General features: G+C 54.3%; 2 protein-coding genes and 1 pseudogene across 4 annotated transcripts in view; 2 read left to right on the top strand and 1 right to left on the bottom strand.

Moving 5' to 3' along the window:
- Window positions 1-376: 376 nt before the first annotated feature.
- On the bottom strand, window positions 377-4,371 carry LOC133090611 (thimet oligopeptidase-like). The gene is given in 12 exon segments (XM_061189003.1): window positions 377-532; window positions 746-882; window positions 1,510-1,638; window positions 1,744-1,894; window positions 2,243-2,533; window positions 2,722-2,992; window positions 3,072-3,103; window positions 3,105-3,217; window positions 3,220-3,396; window positions 3,399-3,440; window positions 3,641-3,803; window positions 4,045-4,371. Coding segments are annotated over 12 exon segments (1,989 nt in total).
- Window positions 4,372-4,420: 49 nt separating this feature from the next.
- On the top strand, window positions 4,421-8,421 carry LOC133090612 (serine/arginine-rich splicing factor 3-like; annotated as a pseudogene).
- A 6,749-nt stretch (window positions 8,422-15,170) lies between these two features.
- Window positions 15,171-17,663, top strand: part of LOC133091089 (transmembrane protein 41B-like) — a 79,097-nt gene continuing 76,604 nt past the window's right edge. For all 3 annotated transcript variants that reach the window (XR_009700855.1, XR_009700857.1, XM_061189954.1), the window contains exon 1: window positions 15,171-15,472. The gene's annotated coding sequence lies outside the window, so the exon portion shown is untranslated. The remainder of the gene's footprint in view (window positions 15,473-17,663) is intronic.

The following is a 17,663-nucleotide window of genomic DNA, read 5'->3' on the forward strand; positions in this document are numbered from 1 at the left end:
TCCCAGTGACCCAGACGCGTCACCACGGCCCCAGGACTGATCCCCGACCAAGGTCAGAACTCCCCCCAGTGTGACGGCCCCCATGCCACTCCTGTGGTGGAAGGGACAGCAGGCAGAGACCAGGAGTAGAGTCTTTTTATTAATGGCTGCATTTTCAAAGAACCATTTTGTTACCAGGAAAGCTCCCCAGGAAGGGATTGCATTAGTGCAACAAGGGGGAGCCTTGATGCCAGGCTCTCCAGACACTTCCAGGTGGAGACTTTTGGCCTAGGCCAGCCGCCGGGGACTCAGGGGCTGGGAGGACACGCGGCCCCTCCCCCACCCCGACGGGGCGCTAAGGCACCCGGCCAGCCTGGGTGGGCAAAACCCCGTGCCGTCAGTAGGCCGGCGGCTTGCAGCCCTCAACCTGCAGCCCTTTGCTCAGGAGGAAGGCGTCCTGCGTGGGGTCGCAACCCAGGAAGAGCTTCACCATGCCCTTGGCATCCTCGGAGCCCCCTGGCCTCAGAATGCAGCTTCTGTAGTCCATGGCAACCTGACGAGAGGGGGCGGGGCTGCAGGAGGGTAGAGCACCCCCTTCACTGAGGGTGTGGGTGTGGCCACCTCTGCTGTGACTCAACAAAGGGCAGAGGAGCAGGGGGTCCAGGGCAGGGCCCTCAGAGCCTGGCAGGCCCAGGCGGGCGGCACAAGCATCTAGGCCCAGGCCAAGGACCTCCGTGGTGGTCTGCACGGCAGGCTGGCCTCTCACCTTGCCACTCAGGACGCCCTCCTGCTTGAAACGTGTGTGGAACGTGTCCGCAGAGTACACCTCGCTGCACAGGTAGCCATAGGACTGGGCGTCGTAGCTTCCTGCCAGGTGGCCGAAGGTCGCAGGCAGGTGGGTCCCTGGGACACACGTGGAGAGGCTCCTGCCCGGCCCCCTGGCCGCTCCGTGCCCCTTCCCCAGAGCGGGGGCCTCAAAGCAGCCCTGTCTGAGTCCCCTGCCACTAGAGGGAGTATTGGCCCAACACTTCTAGAAAATGGGGACCTTGCGGGCAACTCAGTGGAGGGACACAAATCAATCTTTGCCGACTTTCTGCTGAAGCTCACGAGGGTTCACCCCTGAGCCTCTTACAAGGACAGCTGCCTGAGGCTCCGAGGGATGAGTAAGGGCTCGCCCTCCAGCACGGGGAGAGCGCGGGTGAAAGCGCTCACGAGGGAGTGAACTGCGTCTCCGCACCGACACGCACGGGCAAACCTGTCGATGCGTTCCGTCCGGGTTCTGAAGCCCTCTCCTGCCTCTTCCAGGCTCTCCAGAAAGCACGTGCAGATACGCCCACCCCACCCTCAGACTCCGCGGGCCACAGCTAGAGGGACCAGCCCAGGAACCCAGGCAAGAAGAGGCCAGAGGTCAGCGGGCCTCGGCCAGAGCCCGTCAGTCGGTCCCCCTTCACACACCACCAGAGGATCCTCTTGACCTGGGCAGTAGCCGCCAACCGACCGCTAAGGTGAGCCCAGCGTGCGCTTGGCTACCTGGCGTGGCTGGGACCCCGAGGATCTCCTGGCAGAGGCGGGCATTCTCCTGGGCCGGGTCCGAGGGCGTCTGCGTGTGCAGGGCCTGGTCCACCTTGGCCAGGACGATCTGGCACAGGTTGAAGAGGCCTGGAGGGCGGGAGGAAGGAGACGGGGGGCTTGCACTGTGTCCAGGCCGCGCTTTCCAGCCGGGCGGTCTGGGAGCCCCTTTCCTTTCCCTCGGCCTGGCCGCACCGGGGTTGGCCAGCCGGGACTTCATGAGCTTGTCCAGCAGCTCCTGGGGGACGGCGCTGCTCGTGCCCCACCGAGACTGGCAGCAGCGCCAGGGCTTCACAGGGCGCGGCGCTCCCGGCCCCAGAGCCTTCCCTCTGGTTCTCATCACCGGCTGTCACCAGAGTCGCAGGCAACGTGCCTTTCTTTTCGTTTGTCTCTTTTCCGGCCCTCAGCCACGCAAAGGTGTGAAGCCCTGACACTCGCTGCCACGTGGATGCACCCTGAGAACACGATGCTCAGCGAGAGAAGTCAGACACAGAAGGACACACAGGGTGTGACCCCACGGAGGGGAAACGTCCAGAACAGGTAGATCCACAGAGTCAGAGTGGGTTCCTGGTTGTCAGGGGCAGGGGAGGGGAGGGAATGATAACTAAGGGCGTGAGGGACATTTCTGGGGTGAGGGAAATGTTCGAAAACAGGGCAGTAGTGACAGCTGCACAGCTCAGTAAAGTGTCCCCACGCGCTCCGGTGCAGCCTGTGAGAGCATCGCTCTCAGGACGAAGGGCTGACCGCAGGAAGACTGAACGAGCACTGAGTCCTGGGCCCAGACGTTGAGCTGGGGACCCCCCCGTGGGGAAGTCACTGGGACTTGCTGAGCCTCCACCGAGACTGACAGCAGCCCCAGGGCCTCACAGGGCGCGGCGCTCCAGGCCCTCTCAGAGCCTACCCTCCGGTTCTCATCACCGGCTGTCACCAGAGTCGCAGGCAACGTGCCTTTCTTGTCGTTTGTCTTTTTAAAGGCAACTCTTGACTACATGTATTTAACATGCAGGGAACCAGGCCTGACTCCTTGATCTGCGGCTTCCAGCCTCCAGAGTCTCGAGGACATCCACTTCCGTTGTTTACGCGCCCAGTGCGTGGGGTTTGATGATGGAAACTGACACCGAGGGCATCACCACGTGCGGGGTGACATCAGCGGAAGAATCCCGTGGTGAGGGCCTGCCTGAGGACCACGGGAGAGCCCGGGCCCTCCCCGCCCCCTGCCTGTAGCCCCGCGCCCGCACCCACCTGGGAGCGGAGCTGGTGCATCGCTTGGCCGAACTCATGGAAGTAGGTCTCCAGCTCATCATGCTGCAACAGGGATGGCGGGTTGGGCGTAGGCTTGGTGAAGTTGGCCACCATGGCCGCGATGGCAATCTGGCGCCTCCCATCCTGCTGCAGGCAGCCCGGCTGCAGGCCAAAGCAGGCCATGTGCCCGGACTTCCCTTCCCTGGGGAGGGACGCGGGTGAGGTCCCGCTTCCACAGAGGAGCCCCGGCCCACGGCCGACAGGTTCCCCCACGCATACACCGAGGGTAGAGGTCCAGGTAGAACTTGCCGATGGATGACCTTGCCCGCGGCTGCGTCCCGGACCGTGTAGAGCCTCACGTCTTCGTGACACACGTTGGCGCCCTTCTCCAGGTCGAAGGTCAGCCCCAGCAGCTCCTGGGAGATGCCAGCCGCCCGCGCGTGACCACCTGCATGGGGAGGGACTCATTGAGCAGGTACTGGTCCACGTGGTAGCGCGTCTCCTCCCCCTGGTTCATGTAGTAGCGCAGGTCCTAGACGTTGATGGGCCCGTCAAAGTGCAGGCCCCGCCTCTGGCACTCGGCCTTCTTTAGCTCCAGGATCACGGCCGCTCCTGCTCCCCGAGGGGCTTCAGCTTCTGGGCCAGCTCATCTGCGGGCGGAGGGGAGAGGCTCAGCTATGTCCCTGTGGCAGCCTCCCAGCCGCCACCCACCCCACGCCCCTTGAGGCAGAATGAAGGGTTGGGGAAGGCGACCCCCAAGGGCTGACACAGTGGGGTCTCAGGCAGCACCACGTCCAGTCAAGGTCCGCCTGACCCCTGTCCCCACTGGGACTCGGGGAGGCGGGGTTACCTAGGAAAGTGGCCACCACCTGGCTGGTCTTGGCCATGTTCATCTCCAGCACGGAGTCGGCACGCGTGCTGAACCCCAGCAGGTGAGACTTCTGAGCCTGCAGCCTTACCAGCTCCCCGAGGATCGCGCAGTTCTCCTGGAACCCAGAGACCGGGCCAGGTCTCTGCGGGCGGGCAGGGCTCTCAGGCCACTGGCGGGCACAGCCAATCCCCCTCCCTCCTCCTCCTGGCCCGGACTTCTAGACACTTTGGTGCTGTCCTAACACGTGGTCTTTATGAACACAGGTCCTTTTGGAACCAGAAACGGCGTGAACCGTGATGAGCTCTAAGGCCAAGGGCAGGAAGAAATGTGACCAGGCTCTCCAGGAGCCACCCAGGGGCCTCCCCGGGCTCAACAATACAAACTGGGCTGCCGTGCAGACAGCAGCTCATCCCCGCGGCGCCCGAACACCCAGCCCCTGGACGGCGCGACGCCTGTTGCTGCAGGTGGCCCGGGGCTGGCTGGTGAGGCCCGGCCCCAGGCGTACGCCACCTTCTCTGGGGCCACCTCTCCGGCTCTGCGGTGGGGTTCTCCTGGGAGCCCCCAGTCACCACAGGACCAACGCGGCCTGTCTGCAGCCCAAGAAGGTGGGGACACAGGACTGTCCCCCGTGCCCCCCACATCACCCGCGAGGCCGAGCAAGCACCAGTGGTGTCTGCGGGGAAGATGAAGGGCTCATGCACAGCCCCCATCTACTGAAGATGCTGAACGGGAGAAGCACAGACTGCAGCCACACGCGGTATGGACCAAACGCAAGTGTCCTTGCAAGAACCGATGTCTGAATGTCAAGGCCGTACCCGGGCCACAGTGAGAAGGCCCAGACTCCACGCAAGGCACAGAGAGGGGATGGGGGGAACATCTGCGAATCTGAGCTCATCGGGCATCACCCCAGAAGGAGAGGGAGAGGGAGAGGGAGAGAGCCAGAAGGAGATACGGAGGGAGAGGGAGAGAGAGGGAGGTACAGACGTCTCTCCCTTCCCTGGGGGTTCTCTAGTGCAGCCAAGGCTGAAAACCACTGCATTTCGGGAGATGGGTCCTCGTGGAAAAGTTAAATAGTAGCTCATGGCATTATCGACACATATTAAAAAGGCCCCAAATCTTGGGGAGTCAGGGAGGGGAGCTGGCGGCTGCCTCGTAAACGAGGAGAGATTGGGCGTCAGAGGAGGTGCCTGTGCAGCCCGCAGCCGCCGCCCAGGGCCCCGCAGACTTCATCTCCCAGCTGTGGTCCCGGGCTGGAAGGCAGCGGGGAGGTCAAGCCGTCCAAGCATCAACGTTGACTTCAGGGCTGATCTAAAAGGCGCCTGGTGTTTGTTGAAGCAGAAAAAAGAGACAGAGGGAGAGGAGAGGGAGGGAGCGAAGGAGAGGGGGAGTCGGAGAAGGGGGTAGGGAGAGGGAGAAAGAGAGAGGGTGCCTGCTTCCCTCTCTGTCTCCCTCCCTCCCTCTCCGTGTCCCTCTCTCCCACCTCTCCCTCTCCCTCTGTCTCTCCCTCTCTGGGAGGGAGAGAGGGAGAGGGAGAGGGAGGGAGAGGGAGAAGGAGGGAAAGTGATGGAGGGAGGGAGAGGGAGAGAGGAAGAGACCTCTCTCTCTCTCCCTCTCTCCCCCCCTCCTTCTCCCTTTCCCTCTCCCTCTCCCTCTCCCTCTCTCCCTCTCCCCCTCTCCCTTGTCTCTGCCTCTCCCTCCGTCTCTCCGTCTCTGGGAGGGAGTGAGGGAGATGGAGAGCCGGAGGGAGGGAGGGGAGGGAGAGGGAGGAGAGGGAGGGAGAGAGAGGGATAGAGGGAGGGAGGGAGAGACGTCTCTCCCTCCCTCCCTCTATCCCTCTCTCTCCCTCCCTCTCCTCCCTCTCCCTCCCTCCCTCTCCTCCCTCTTCTCCCTCTCCCTCCAACTCTCCCTCTCCCTCCTTCTCTCCATCTCCCTCACTCCCTCCCAGAGACGGAGAGACGGAGGGAGAGGCAGAGACAAGGGAGAGAGAGAGGGAGAGGGAGAGAGAGGGGGGAGAGAGGGAGAGAGGGAGAGAGAGAGAGTTCTCTTCCTCCCTCCCTCTCCCTCTCTCCTCCTTCTCTCCCTCTCTCCTTCCCTCTCCCTCTCCCTCTCTCCTCCCTCTCTCCCTCTTCCCTCTCCCTCTCTCCCCCTCTCCTCCTTCTCTCCCTCTCTCCCTCTTCCCTCTCTCTCTCTCCCCCTCCCTCTCCCTCTCCCTCTCCCTCTCCCTCTCCCTCTCCCTCTCCCTCTCCCTCTCCCTCTCCCTCTCTCTCTCTCCCTCTCCCTCTCCTCCCTCCCTCTCCCTCTCCCTTTCCCTCCATGTCTCCCTCTCCCTCCATCTCTCCCTCTCCCTCTCCCTCTCCCTCTCCCTCTCTCCCCTCTCCCTCGTCTCTGCCTCTCCCTCCATCTCTCCCTTTCTGGGAGGGAGTGAGGGAGAGGGAGAGACGGAGAGAGAGGAGAGACAGAGGGAGGGAGAGGGAGAGGGAGGGAGGGAGAGGGAGAGAGGAAGGGAAAGGGCGAGGGAGGGAAAGGGAGGGAGGGCGAGACGTCTCTCCCTCTCCCTCTCCCTCCACCTCCCTCTCTCCCTCTCCCTCCCTTCCTCTTCCTCTCCTAGAGGGAGGGAGGGAGAGGGAGAGACAGAGGGAGAGGAGAGGGAGGGAGCGAAGGAGAGGGGGAGTCGGAGAAGGAGGTAGGAGAGGGAGAAGGAGAGAGGGTGCCTGCTTCCCTCTCTGTCTCCCTCCCTCCCTCCCTCTCCGTGTCCCTCTCTCCCCCCTCTCCCTCTCCCTCTGTCTCTCCCTCTCTGGGAGGGAGAGAGGGAGAGGGAGAAGGAGGGAGAGGGAGAAGGAGGGAAAGTGATGGAGGGAAGGAGAGGGTGAGGGGGAGAGGGAGAGAGGGTGAGGGAGAGAGGGAGAGAAGAAGGAGAGAGGGAGAGGGAGAGAGGAAGAGACATCTCTCTCCCTCTCTCCCCCTCCCTTGTCTCTGCCTCTCTCTCCGTCTCTCCCTCTCTGGGAGGGAGTGAGGGAGATGGAGAGACGGAGGGAGAGGGAGAGTTAGAGGGAGAGGGAGAGGGAGGAGAGGGAAGGAGGGAGAGGGAGGAGAGGGAAGGAGGGAGAGGGAGAGAGGGAGGGAGAGAGGGAGAGAGGGAGGGAGGGAGAGACGTCTTTGTCTTTCCTTCCCTCCCTCTATCCCTCTCTCCCTCTCCCCCTCCCTCTTCTGCTCCCTCTCCCTCTCCCTCCACCTCCTTCCCTCTCTGGAGAGGGAAGGAGGTGGAGGGAGAGGGAGAGGGAGAGGGAGGGAGAGAGGGAGAGGGAAAGAGGTAGAGGCAAAGAGGTAGAGGCAGAGCGGAACACGGAAACAAGGACAGGGAAACAGGCACAGGGAGAGAGGCAGGGACAGAGGGAGAGGAGAGGGAAGAGGGAGAGGGAAGAGGGAGAGGAAAGAGGGAGAGGAAAGACGCAGAGGGAGAGAGGGAGAGGGAAGAGGGAGAGGGAAGAGGGAGAGGAAAGAGAGAGAGGGAGAGGGAAGAGGGAGAGAGGGAGAGGAAAGAGAGAGGGAGGGAGAGAGGGAGAGACAGATGGAGAGAGAGGGAGAGGGAAAGAGGTAGAGGGAGAGCGGAACAGGGAAAGAGGGACAGGGAGAGAGGGAGGGAGAGAGGGAGGAGAAAAGAGAGAAAGAACACACCATCTACATTTCTGTCAAATGACACCGGGGATCCTTACACAACCAGGAGAAAATAGCACAGGGAGGCTCTTTCTCAGCTGGAACTGGAACTGCAGACGGGTCCAAACACCACCAGGCTGGCCACACTTGTCCAGCCGCCGCTCCAGCCCCGTCAGCCGTGAGTCCGGTCACCAGGGCTCTGAGTGTCTGCTCCAGGGAGCTGGGGTTCACCCTCTCACCCGGGAGGCCGGGCCAAGACAGCAGGGCCCCGGGCTGGACACATAGGGGGAAAAGCATCCCCACAGGACAGCTTGTGCGAGCAGATTCAGCTGCCAGATTCTAGAGGCCCGGGACCACCCTGTGGCCCGTGAAACCCAGGAGCCACGAGGGTCTTGCATCGTGATTCCTGTCCGTTGGACTGTAAAGTTTATGTAGGGAATCTTGGAAACAGTGGTAACAAGGCTGAATTGGAACGAGCTTTAGGCTATTATGGACCACTCTGAAGTGTGTGGGTTGCTAAAAACCCTCCCAGCTTCGCTCTTGTTGAATGTGAAGATCCCCGAGATGCAGCCGATGCTGTCCGAGAACTAGATGGGAGAACACTATGTGGCTGCCGAGTAAGAGTGGACCTGTCGAATGGGGAAAAGAGAAGTCGAAATCGTGACCGCCTCCTTCTTGGGGTCGTCGCCCTCGAGATGATTATCGGAGGAGGAGTCCTCCACCTCCCACACATCTCCAAGATGGAGAGCCTTCTCCGTCAGCCAGAGCAGGTCCCTTTCTAGATATAGGAGAAGAGAGAGATCACTGTCCCAGGAGAGAAATCACAAGCCGTCCCGATCTTTCTCTAGGTCTCCTAGCCGATCTAGGTCAAATAAATGAAAGGAAATAGAAGACCACTTTGCAAGAGGAGTGGTGTACAGGCAATAACTTCATTTGGCAGGAGTATGTACAGAAAATTCAAGTTTTGTTTGAGACTTCCGAAGCTTGGTGCCCTTTTTAAATGTTTTAGTTGTTCACATTTGTTTGTCTCTTGGGACGGTGACACATAAAGGTGTCAATCTCTCTGGTTTGAAATGGGTCATATGAGGCATGTAATATGAAGAATTGTTACCTTACAATGTTCCCTTAAGCAAAATTGAATTTGCTTTGAATTTTTGGTCTTGCCTAGACTGATAATAAAACTCTAACTCCTGCCCACCTAAAGTGTGATGTTTACTATTATGGAAACAACACTGGCAAACATTGAAAAGACTTTCTGTAGCTGGGATATGGTATGCAGCTGTAGTTAAGCAAGCAGTCTTTAAAAGGTGCTGTGAACACAAGCCAGCAGGTAAAAATGAAAGCCGCACCCTTACCCTAGATTAGAGGCTTAAAAATTCCACTAGTCTTCACACTGGACAAGAGGTTGTCCAGGGAGTTTAGAATCTAAGAAGTTTCAAGGAAGTTAGTTTACCTTTGAGTTAGGTCATAAGTCCCCTCTGTGATTGCTGTACATGAATACATACCTCTTTGTAATATTTTTTGGAAATTTGAGATTATCAAGATACCAATGTCCTGCCAGATTAAGAGTATATTGTAGAGCTGAACTTTGAGTTACTGTGCAATTTTTTTTTTCATGCTGTCATTTGTAATATGTTTTGTGAGAATCCTTGGGATTAAAGTTTTGGTTGCAAAAGAAAAAAAGAAAAGAAAAGAATCCGCCTGCCAATGCAGGGGACACAGGTTCAAGCCCTGGTCCGGGAAGATCCCAGGTGCCGCAGATCAACTAAGCCCGTGGGCCACAACTACTGAGCCTGCGCTCTAGATCCTGGGAGCCAGAACTACTGAGCCCCCGTGCCACAACTACAGAAGCCTGCACGCAACGAAGACCCAATGCAGCAAAAAAAAAAAAAGACGATACTGACCAGGTGATCAAGGGTAAAATCGTTTGTCATAAGTCCCGTTGATGGTGTGTATCCTTGATGTGACCTGAGAATGGCATTTTTATCTCTGTCTGGATCTTCCACCCCAAACCCCACAACTCCAGACCAACCATAAGAAAAACATCAGAAAACAAACAGACAAACAAATTGAGGGACAAAATACCTGACCAGTCCTCCTCAAAACTTTCAAGGTATCAAAACCCAGGGACGTCTGAGAAATGTCACAGCCCAGAGGAGACTGGGACAGAAAAAGGATGTTAGGGGAAAACTAGGGAAATTGTAATCAAGTGTGGACTTTAGTTAATAACAATGTCTCCATCTTGGTTCCTTAGTTGGATAAACATGTCGTACTAACGTACTAACGTGTTGGAAATAGGGGTACTGGGTCAGGGTCCACGGCACTCTGTACACTCTGTACAGATCTTTGCAACTTTTTTGTAACTCTAAGCTATTCTAAAATTAAGCGAGTACTGAACAGAGATAAGAATGTTATTTCCCTGATTTGAACATGCCTGAGTTTCTTTTCATGGTCACATTTTTGCTATCTGGATGTGTCTTGGAATCAGTAGCAAAGGAGAGTTGCCAGCCCCTGGGAAGATGTGGGTGGTTTGCAGGTGGCTTGCTCTGGAGCTGAAGACCACGGTGGGAAGTCTGCAGCCTCGGGCTGCACTTAGAACCATGGGAGGGGATGGGCCAGCTCAGTTAGGGATGGAACCTATAAATAAAACTTTTTTCTTTCCATTATGGCTTATCACAGGATATTGAATATAGTTCCCTGTGCTAGACAGTAGGACGTTGTAGTTTATCCATCCTATATTTAATAGTTTGCATCTGCTAACCCCAAACTCCCAATCCAACCCTCCCTCACTCTTTCTCCCCCTTGGCAACCACAAGTCTGTTCTCTATGTCTGCGAGTCTGTTTTTGTTTCGTAGACGAGTTCTTTTGTGTCGTATTTTAGATTTCATATATAAGTGAGATCATATGATATTTGTCTTTCTCTTCTGACTTTCTTCACTTAGTATGATAATCTCTAGGTCCATCCACGTTGCTGCAAATAGCATTATTTCATTCTTTTTATGGCTGAATAATATTCCATTGTATATATGTACCACATCTTCTTTATCCATTCATCCATCAGTGGACATTTAGGTAGCTTCCATGTCTTGGCTATTGTAAATAGTGCTGCAATGAACATTGGGGTGCATGTATCTTTTCTTTCTTTCTTTCTTCTTCCTTTCTTTCTTCCTTTCTTCCTTTCTCTCTCTCTCTCTTTCTCTCTCTCTCTTTCTCTCTTTCTTTTTTCTTTCTTTCTTCTTTTATCGTCACACGGCATGTGAGATCTTAGTTCCCTGACCAGAGATGGAACCCATGCCCCCTGCACTGGAAGCACAGAGTCTTAACCACTGGACCACCAGGGAAATCCCAGGGGTGTATGTATAGTTTTGAATTAGAGTTTTCTCCGGATCTATGCCCAGGAGTGGAATTGTGGGACCCTATGGCAGCTGTATCTGTTCCTGCACGTCTCACATCAACCACCTGCACTCCAATCCTTGCTCTCAACGTCATCTTCGGGGAACCCAACCTGCGACAGGGACCTTGACAAGAAGAAATGGCTCAGGGAAAAGCTACCTGCACAGGGAGGAGATAGAGGCCATCGCCCCTGGGGTGCGGCGGGGAGAGTGGGCACAGAGATTTGTCATTTCACCCCCGATACTCATCTCAGCCCTCCTGGCTGCCCCACTCTAGGTCACCTCGGGATACAGAGGTGACCCGGTTAGAGTCCCTGCCTGTGCAGGAAGCTGGGGGCACCAGCGGGTCTGAATCATATTAGTGCAGGGCCTCCCCCGCGGCACTGGGGTTATTCGGGGCGGGTCATCCTCTGCTGAGGGCCCCTCCTGGGCACTGTGTGGGGTTTAGCAGCATCCCTGGCCGCACCCATTTGATTCCAGGGGCCCCTCCCCCCCAGTTGTGACAACCACAGATTTTCCCCACACATCACGGAAGAACTGGGTGAGGCGGGGGGCAGGATGGCCCTGGGCGAGGACAGCTGTGTTGAAGCAACCAGCCTGGCCCAGGGCAAGGTCTGCCCCAATCCCGTCAGCGCCTGCATTTAGAACTGCCCCTTTCCTCTCCCACCTCCCCTGCCCTGCAGTGGTCTCCGAGACATCATCCCCATGTAATAAATCACACCTTCTCAGTTTACTGTTTGCTGCCCTCGTTAGAACGTGAGCTCTTTGAGGACAGGGATGCTGTTATGTCCCCAGCACCTAGAAGAGTGTCTGCTGTGTAGTAGATGCTTCATAAATACTTGCTGAATAAAGGAGTTGAATAAAGGGATGAGTGGATGAATGAATGAAGGTTACAATGGAAGGAGGGGGGAGATTCCCTTTCTAGCTCTCGGGGGTTGGGAGATCAAGTGAAAGATCCGTCCTAAATAGGCTGACCAGCCTTCTGGGGTTCCCCGGGACTGAGGGTTTCCCCAGAGTTCCAGCGCTCAAACCTGAGCGGTCCTGGGCAAACTGGGGGCGGGTGTTGGTCACCCTATCTAAACACAGTAACAATTCCAGCTGCAATAGCAATGGCCAATGACCTCTACGGTCTTATTGACCATGCACAGTTCTTTACCTGGCGGGGAAGGGTGGGCCGGGATTGGAATTCTGGTGATCCAGGGCGGGTGAGGGTACACCCCAGGCTTGTGTAGGGGAGTCCAGGAAGGTTCTGGAGGAAGTGACAGTGACACAGGAGGGAGGGAGGAGTCTAAGGAAGAACGTCCCACATGACAACGTGTGCCAATGGCCCTGGGCCCAAGGTCACACCTGACCAGGGCTTGCTTTTTTTTTTTTCTAATTTACTTTTTCCCACATGGATATGCAATTGTCCTAATGCCATTTATTGAAAACTCCTTTATTTCCCCCACTTTCTGTCATATCAAGTTCTCATATATCTGTTTCCGGACCTTTATTCTATACCATAGAGCTATACGTCCCATCCTTGCACCACTAGGGCTGTTTCATCACTATAACTTTATTTTTTATTCATTTATTTTTTTTGGCCGTGCCGTGCGTCATGTGGGATCTTATTTCCCTGACCAGGGATCGAACCCGCGCCCCCTGCAGTGGAAGCTCGGCGTCTTAATCACTGGACCTCCAGGGAAGTCCCCAGGGCTTGCTTTGACATCCGTCGAATGGTGGCAGGTGGGTACGGGGAGCAGCTGTCTGTGAGCCATCCTGTGTAGAAATGCAGGGTGGAGGGGAGGACAGATGGAACGGGAGGGGAAGAAGCGGAGGAGGGAGGGAGGGAGGGAGGGCGGGTGAGAGACAGACAGAGAGTTTCCGGAGACAATAGCTCTGGCCATGTCCTAGGGCATGAAAGCTGAAAATAGCTCCTAGTGCCGGGAGCCTTGGAGCCGGAGCCTGGGAGCCAGGGTGACTGGCTCTCCTCCCTGGTGTGTGTGTGTGGGGGGGGGTGGCTCTGGGCTTCTCAGGCTGGGAGTGGGGTGCACAGAGCAGGGACGGAGCAGGGACCCTTCTCTCTGGGACCTCGTGGGCCATCCTCAGCTCACAAAGCTGAGCCACTCCTGGCCCTACGAGTGGGGGGCTTCTCCCTGTCCCCTGGATCACACCCCCTCACACACAACTTCCCCGTGTATGTTCCCAGCAACCAAGAGAATCTGTTTTTAAAAGATTTGGGGGAGGGGGGTAAACATACAAACAAGAGCAGGATGGATACTTTTTCAGAATGTGAATGGCTCTGTGTAAGCCCACCCCCAGGGTAACCACAGTCCTGACCTCTAACACCCTTGACGAGTCAGCCTTGGTCTGGGCTTGCGGACCCACGGAAGCTTCCTCATCCCCTCCTTCAGATCCCGTCTCTCCCTCGGCGTCTTTGTGAGAAGCACCTGGGGAAGTGGGACTGCTAGGCTGTACTGCTGCTAGAACTCCACCTGGGCTCCACCAGGCTCCAGCCCCCCGCCCTGTGCACCTCTCTGACCCTGAGGCACCTCAACTGGTAGGAGCCGCATCACCTTCCCTCCTGGGACTTGTGACACTTAAGGCAGACACCGAAAGGACAAGCCTTTGGCTCCCTGGCTGGCAAAGAGCAGGTACTCAATTGTCATAAGTGTCCGTATCAGTGAGGGTTCTCCAGACAAACAGAATCCATAGGGTGTGTGTGTGTATATACACACACACGTACATATGTACACGCATACAAAAATATACAGCTGTGTATATATGCAGTATGCATACACACATATACACATATAGTATATACAATACACACATACATATATACACACATATAAAATGCATAGTTTGTATATATACAGTATGTATACACACATATACACATAATATATACAATACACACAGACATATACACTATACATACACACATATAAAATGCATAGTTTGTATATATACAGTATGTACACATACGTATAACACATGCAATAGACACACCTAGGTACATATATATCATACATATATACACACATACAAAGATATTTAGGTGTGTTTATAGACAGTATACATACATACACATATAATATATGCAATACATACACGTACATACATATAGACACACATATACACCTACATATAAAAGCATATAGCATAAAAATAGATATGTACTGTATATATAAATTCATCGTATATATACATACATATATCATATATATAAGATATAGACACATACATATATACAATGTATACACACACATACACACCTATATGTAAATATGCGCATGTACATACACATATAAATACATATGCAAGTGTGTCTATAATAGTATATACATATATACATATAGTACCTAGAAACATATACACATACAGGTATACAACATATATACACACCTATATATAAATATACACTGTATACATACATACATACAGTGTACATATACTGTATATATACACACCCATATATCCATATATGGGTGTGTGTATATATACAGCATGTTCACATTTATAATATGTATACTATATATATACACATACATACATGTATACAATATATACACACAAATATATAGGCTTGTATGTATACTGTATATAGTACTTACACATATACTACAAACGCACGCACATATAAACATATGTGTATACATGTATATAATATGTATACACACATATACAAATTAATAGGCTTGTATATGTTCAGTATTTTTACATATATAGTTTTGTTTTAAGGAGTTGACGCATGTGACCGTGAGGCAGGCAAGTCAGGGCAGGACTCTGGGCTGGAGACACAGGGAAGAGCTGATGTCCCAAGGCCATTGGAGGAACAGTTCCCTCTTTCTACGGAACCTCATTTTTCTCTCGAGTCCTTCAACTCATGGACGAGGCCCACCCACGCCGCGGCATTGACAATCTCCTTTAGGCAAAGTGGACCAATTTCAGTGTTCATCTCTTCTGAAAAATACCTTCCTGGCCACATCTGGAATAATGTTTGTGGTTGCCGGGGCCCCACGCAGTGCGCACATGAGATTAACCATCCCCGTGGCGATGATGACACTTTATTTTCTCCCTTGACCATTGTCACTACTATTCCAATTAAAATGGCAGCGCCATGAGGGCAGGGCATTTCCTTTTTTGCCAGTACTGAGCGTCCAGGGTCTGGTGCCTAGCATAGGCTAAATACACGGCATTTTTGTGAACAGAAGCCGGGATTCCGGCTGTCATATTTAATGAGGAATTATAGTCTTATTATTGGGGCGGGGTGTGTCACGGTACGTCAAGGGCGGGAGTCGAACCCGCCACCCCAGGCCCCGAGGGGTCTCCCCGGGTCCCCACTTCGGGCCGGTGGGGGTGGCCGGAGGCAGCCGAAGACGTGCGTGCGTGCGTGAGAGCGGGCGAGTCCACGGGGCGGGCGGCGCTCGCGCCGTGAGTGAGTGGTTCAGCCCGGCCCCGGGTCACTGTGCACGCCTCACGCCGGCCCGAGTTGGCGGCAGCGCTGGAGGCCCCGGGCCGGTGACCACAAAGAGGGAGCCGGGGCCGGACGGGAGCGCGGCGGCGGCGGCGGCTGAGGCCCAGGCCAGGCCCCCTCCCCTCAGCCTCCCTCCCGCCCGCCCGCCTGCCCCGCCCCCGCCGACGGCGCCCCGCCCCTCCCCCAACCGCCAGACTAGCCTGGTGCGGGGACCGCGCGCGAAGACATGGGGGAGAAGTTGGAGCTGAGGCTGGAGTCGCCCGTGGGGGCCGAGCCCGCCGTCTACCCGTGGCCGTTGCCAGTTTCGTGAGTGCCGCCCGTCCCCTCTTCCTGGACCCCCGCCCCTCTTCCCCCACGGCGCGCGCTGAGCCCACTGAGAAACGGAGCGACTCGAGTCGCCAGACCCTCTTTGGAGCCCCCCTTCCCGCCCCGCCGTGGTTCTCCGCGGCCGTTTCCAGCCCCCGCGCGCAGGGTGGGCAGAGGGGAGCCGGGGCCGGCCGGGGGCGCAGACTCGGCCGCGGGGACCCCGCGCTTCCGAGGGGCGCCCGAGCCGGGCTGCCGTTGGCTCTGTAGGGCTGGGGACCCGGGTCCCCCCGGGCCTGGACTGCCGGCGGGCTTGCCCTTCCGTACTTTATGATCTGACACGTCGGGTTTCTTTTTCCTGACCCGCTTTACCAGACTTTACCTGACCAGCTTTACCAGCGTCCCCTGATAATGTGTTAGATATTCAAGTTTTAGGGCCCGGTCCCAGCCCTATGGAATCAGCAACTCTGGTGGGGCTCAGTGATCTCTGTTATAACAGGCTCTCCAGATGATTTTTTTTTTAATTTCTTTTTTTTAATTTTTATTTTTTATTTATTTATTTATTTATTTATTTATGGCTGTGTTGGGTCTTCGTTTCTGTGCGAGGGCTTTCTCTAGTTGCGGCAAGTGGGGGCCACTCTTCATCGCGGTGCGCGGGCCTCTCACTCTCGCGGCCTCTCTTGTTGCGGAGCACAGGCTCCAGCTGCGCAGGCTCAGCAATTGTGGCTCACGGGCCCAGTTGCTCCGCGGCATGTGGGATCGTCCCAGACCAGGGCTCGAACCCGTGTCCCCTGCATTGGCAGGCAGATTCTCAACCACCAGGGAAGCCCTCCAGATGATTTTTATTCACCTTAAAGTTTGAAAATATCTGCATTGTCAGCTGGCCAAAGCGTCCACCAGCAGGTGAAGGGGAGTGGCGCCTGGAAAAGATAGGGACTGGCCAAGGCAAGTACAGCAGCATTTGCCGTGGTAGTAATGGAGAATGCCTTTTCTCCACTGGTTGGCACAGACTAGTATCTGGGAGCAGTGTCAGGGTTATTTAGGATGCTTTACATTTCAATGTAGAGTGACCGCTGTCCTGGTTTGCCAGGGACTTCCCCTGTGTGAGCACTTAAAATCGCATCCTGGCAAACCCCTTAGCCCTGGGTTTGAAAAACTTAGGGAATAACATGAAATTTAGGGGAAACATGATCTAGGTTTTGGGCAAGTCACAAGTGCTAATTAAAGCTAAGCAAGTATGGACAACATCTAGCCTTCTTTACCCCTTTGCGGGGAGGTAAATCTGATTGGGTGAAAGGACTTATTGTTAAGAGATCTTTGTAGAAACATCCCTTTCTGCTTAGTCCGCTGGTTCTCAGTTCTGGCTAGACATTGGCATCGTCTGAGGAGATTTAAAATGATTTTATTGGTCTAGGATGACCAGCCGTCGGTGTGAGGGTTTTTAAAAAGTGCTTCAGATGATTCTAATGTGCAGCCAAATTTAGGTGCCACTGCTTAAGCTTTTGAACCGCTGCTACATATTTTCACCTCATCTTCCTATGAGAATATCCAACTGTAGTTGAGGTTTGTTTTTTTTTCTTTTTCTTTTTTTCACTGTCTTATTATAAGATTTACTGTCTTAAATAAGATTGAATGTACAGAAAATCCTGCTAGTCCATCTGGTGTAGCTGGATACCCAGAATAATATCGTTAAGATATGTACCATTTAAGTATTGTGACTGGCCTTTTTAAAATTAACATATGCATTAAATTAGTATTGATAGTATAGATCTCTTTCGAAGTTGTCATGTTGGGGAGCTATACCTCTAATCTGCTGCCATTGCTAAATATCTGGACACCTCTTATTAGGAATTGCTTTTAAAAATCTTTAGGGATTAAAACCAAGATTGCTGTATTATTTGTACTGGGACCACAAAGACCTCACAAAGTTCCCCCGCTGTACCTTCTACCCCCATCTCTAACCCTTGGCAACTTCTAATCTGTTCTCCATCTCCACAGTTTTGTTATTTTAAGAATAATATGTAAACATAACCATGAATTACTTAATCTTCGGAGATTGGCTTTTTAAAATTTTTCCCTTGGCATCATTCCCTTGAAGTTCATTTCAATTTTTGCATATGTTAATAATTTGTTCCTTTTTGTTGCTCGGTAGTATTCTGTCATAAGATTTTATCACAATTTGTTTCAACATTCA

The sequence above is a fragment of the Eubalaena glacialis genome, chromosome 4, assembly GCF_028564815.1.
Source record: "Eubalaena glacialis isolate mEubGla1 chromosome 4, mEubGla1.1.hap2.+ XY, whole genome shotgun sequence".
Lineage (NCBI taxonomy): Eukaryota > Metazoa > Chordata > Mammalia > Artiodactyla > Balaenidae > Eubalaena > Eubalaena glacialis.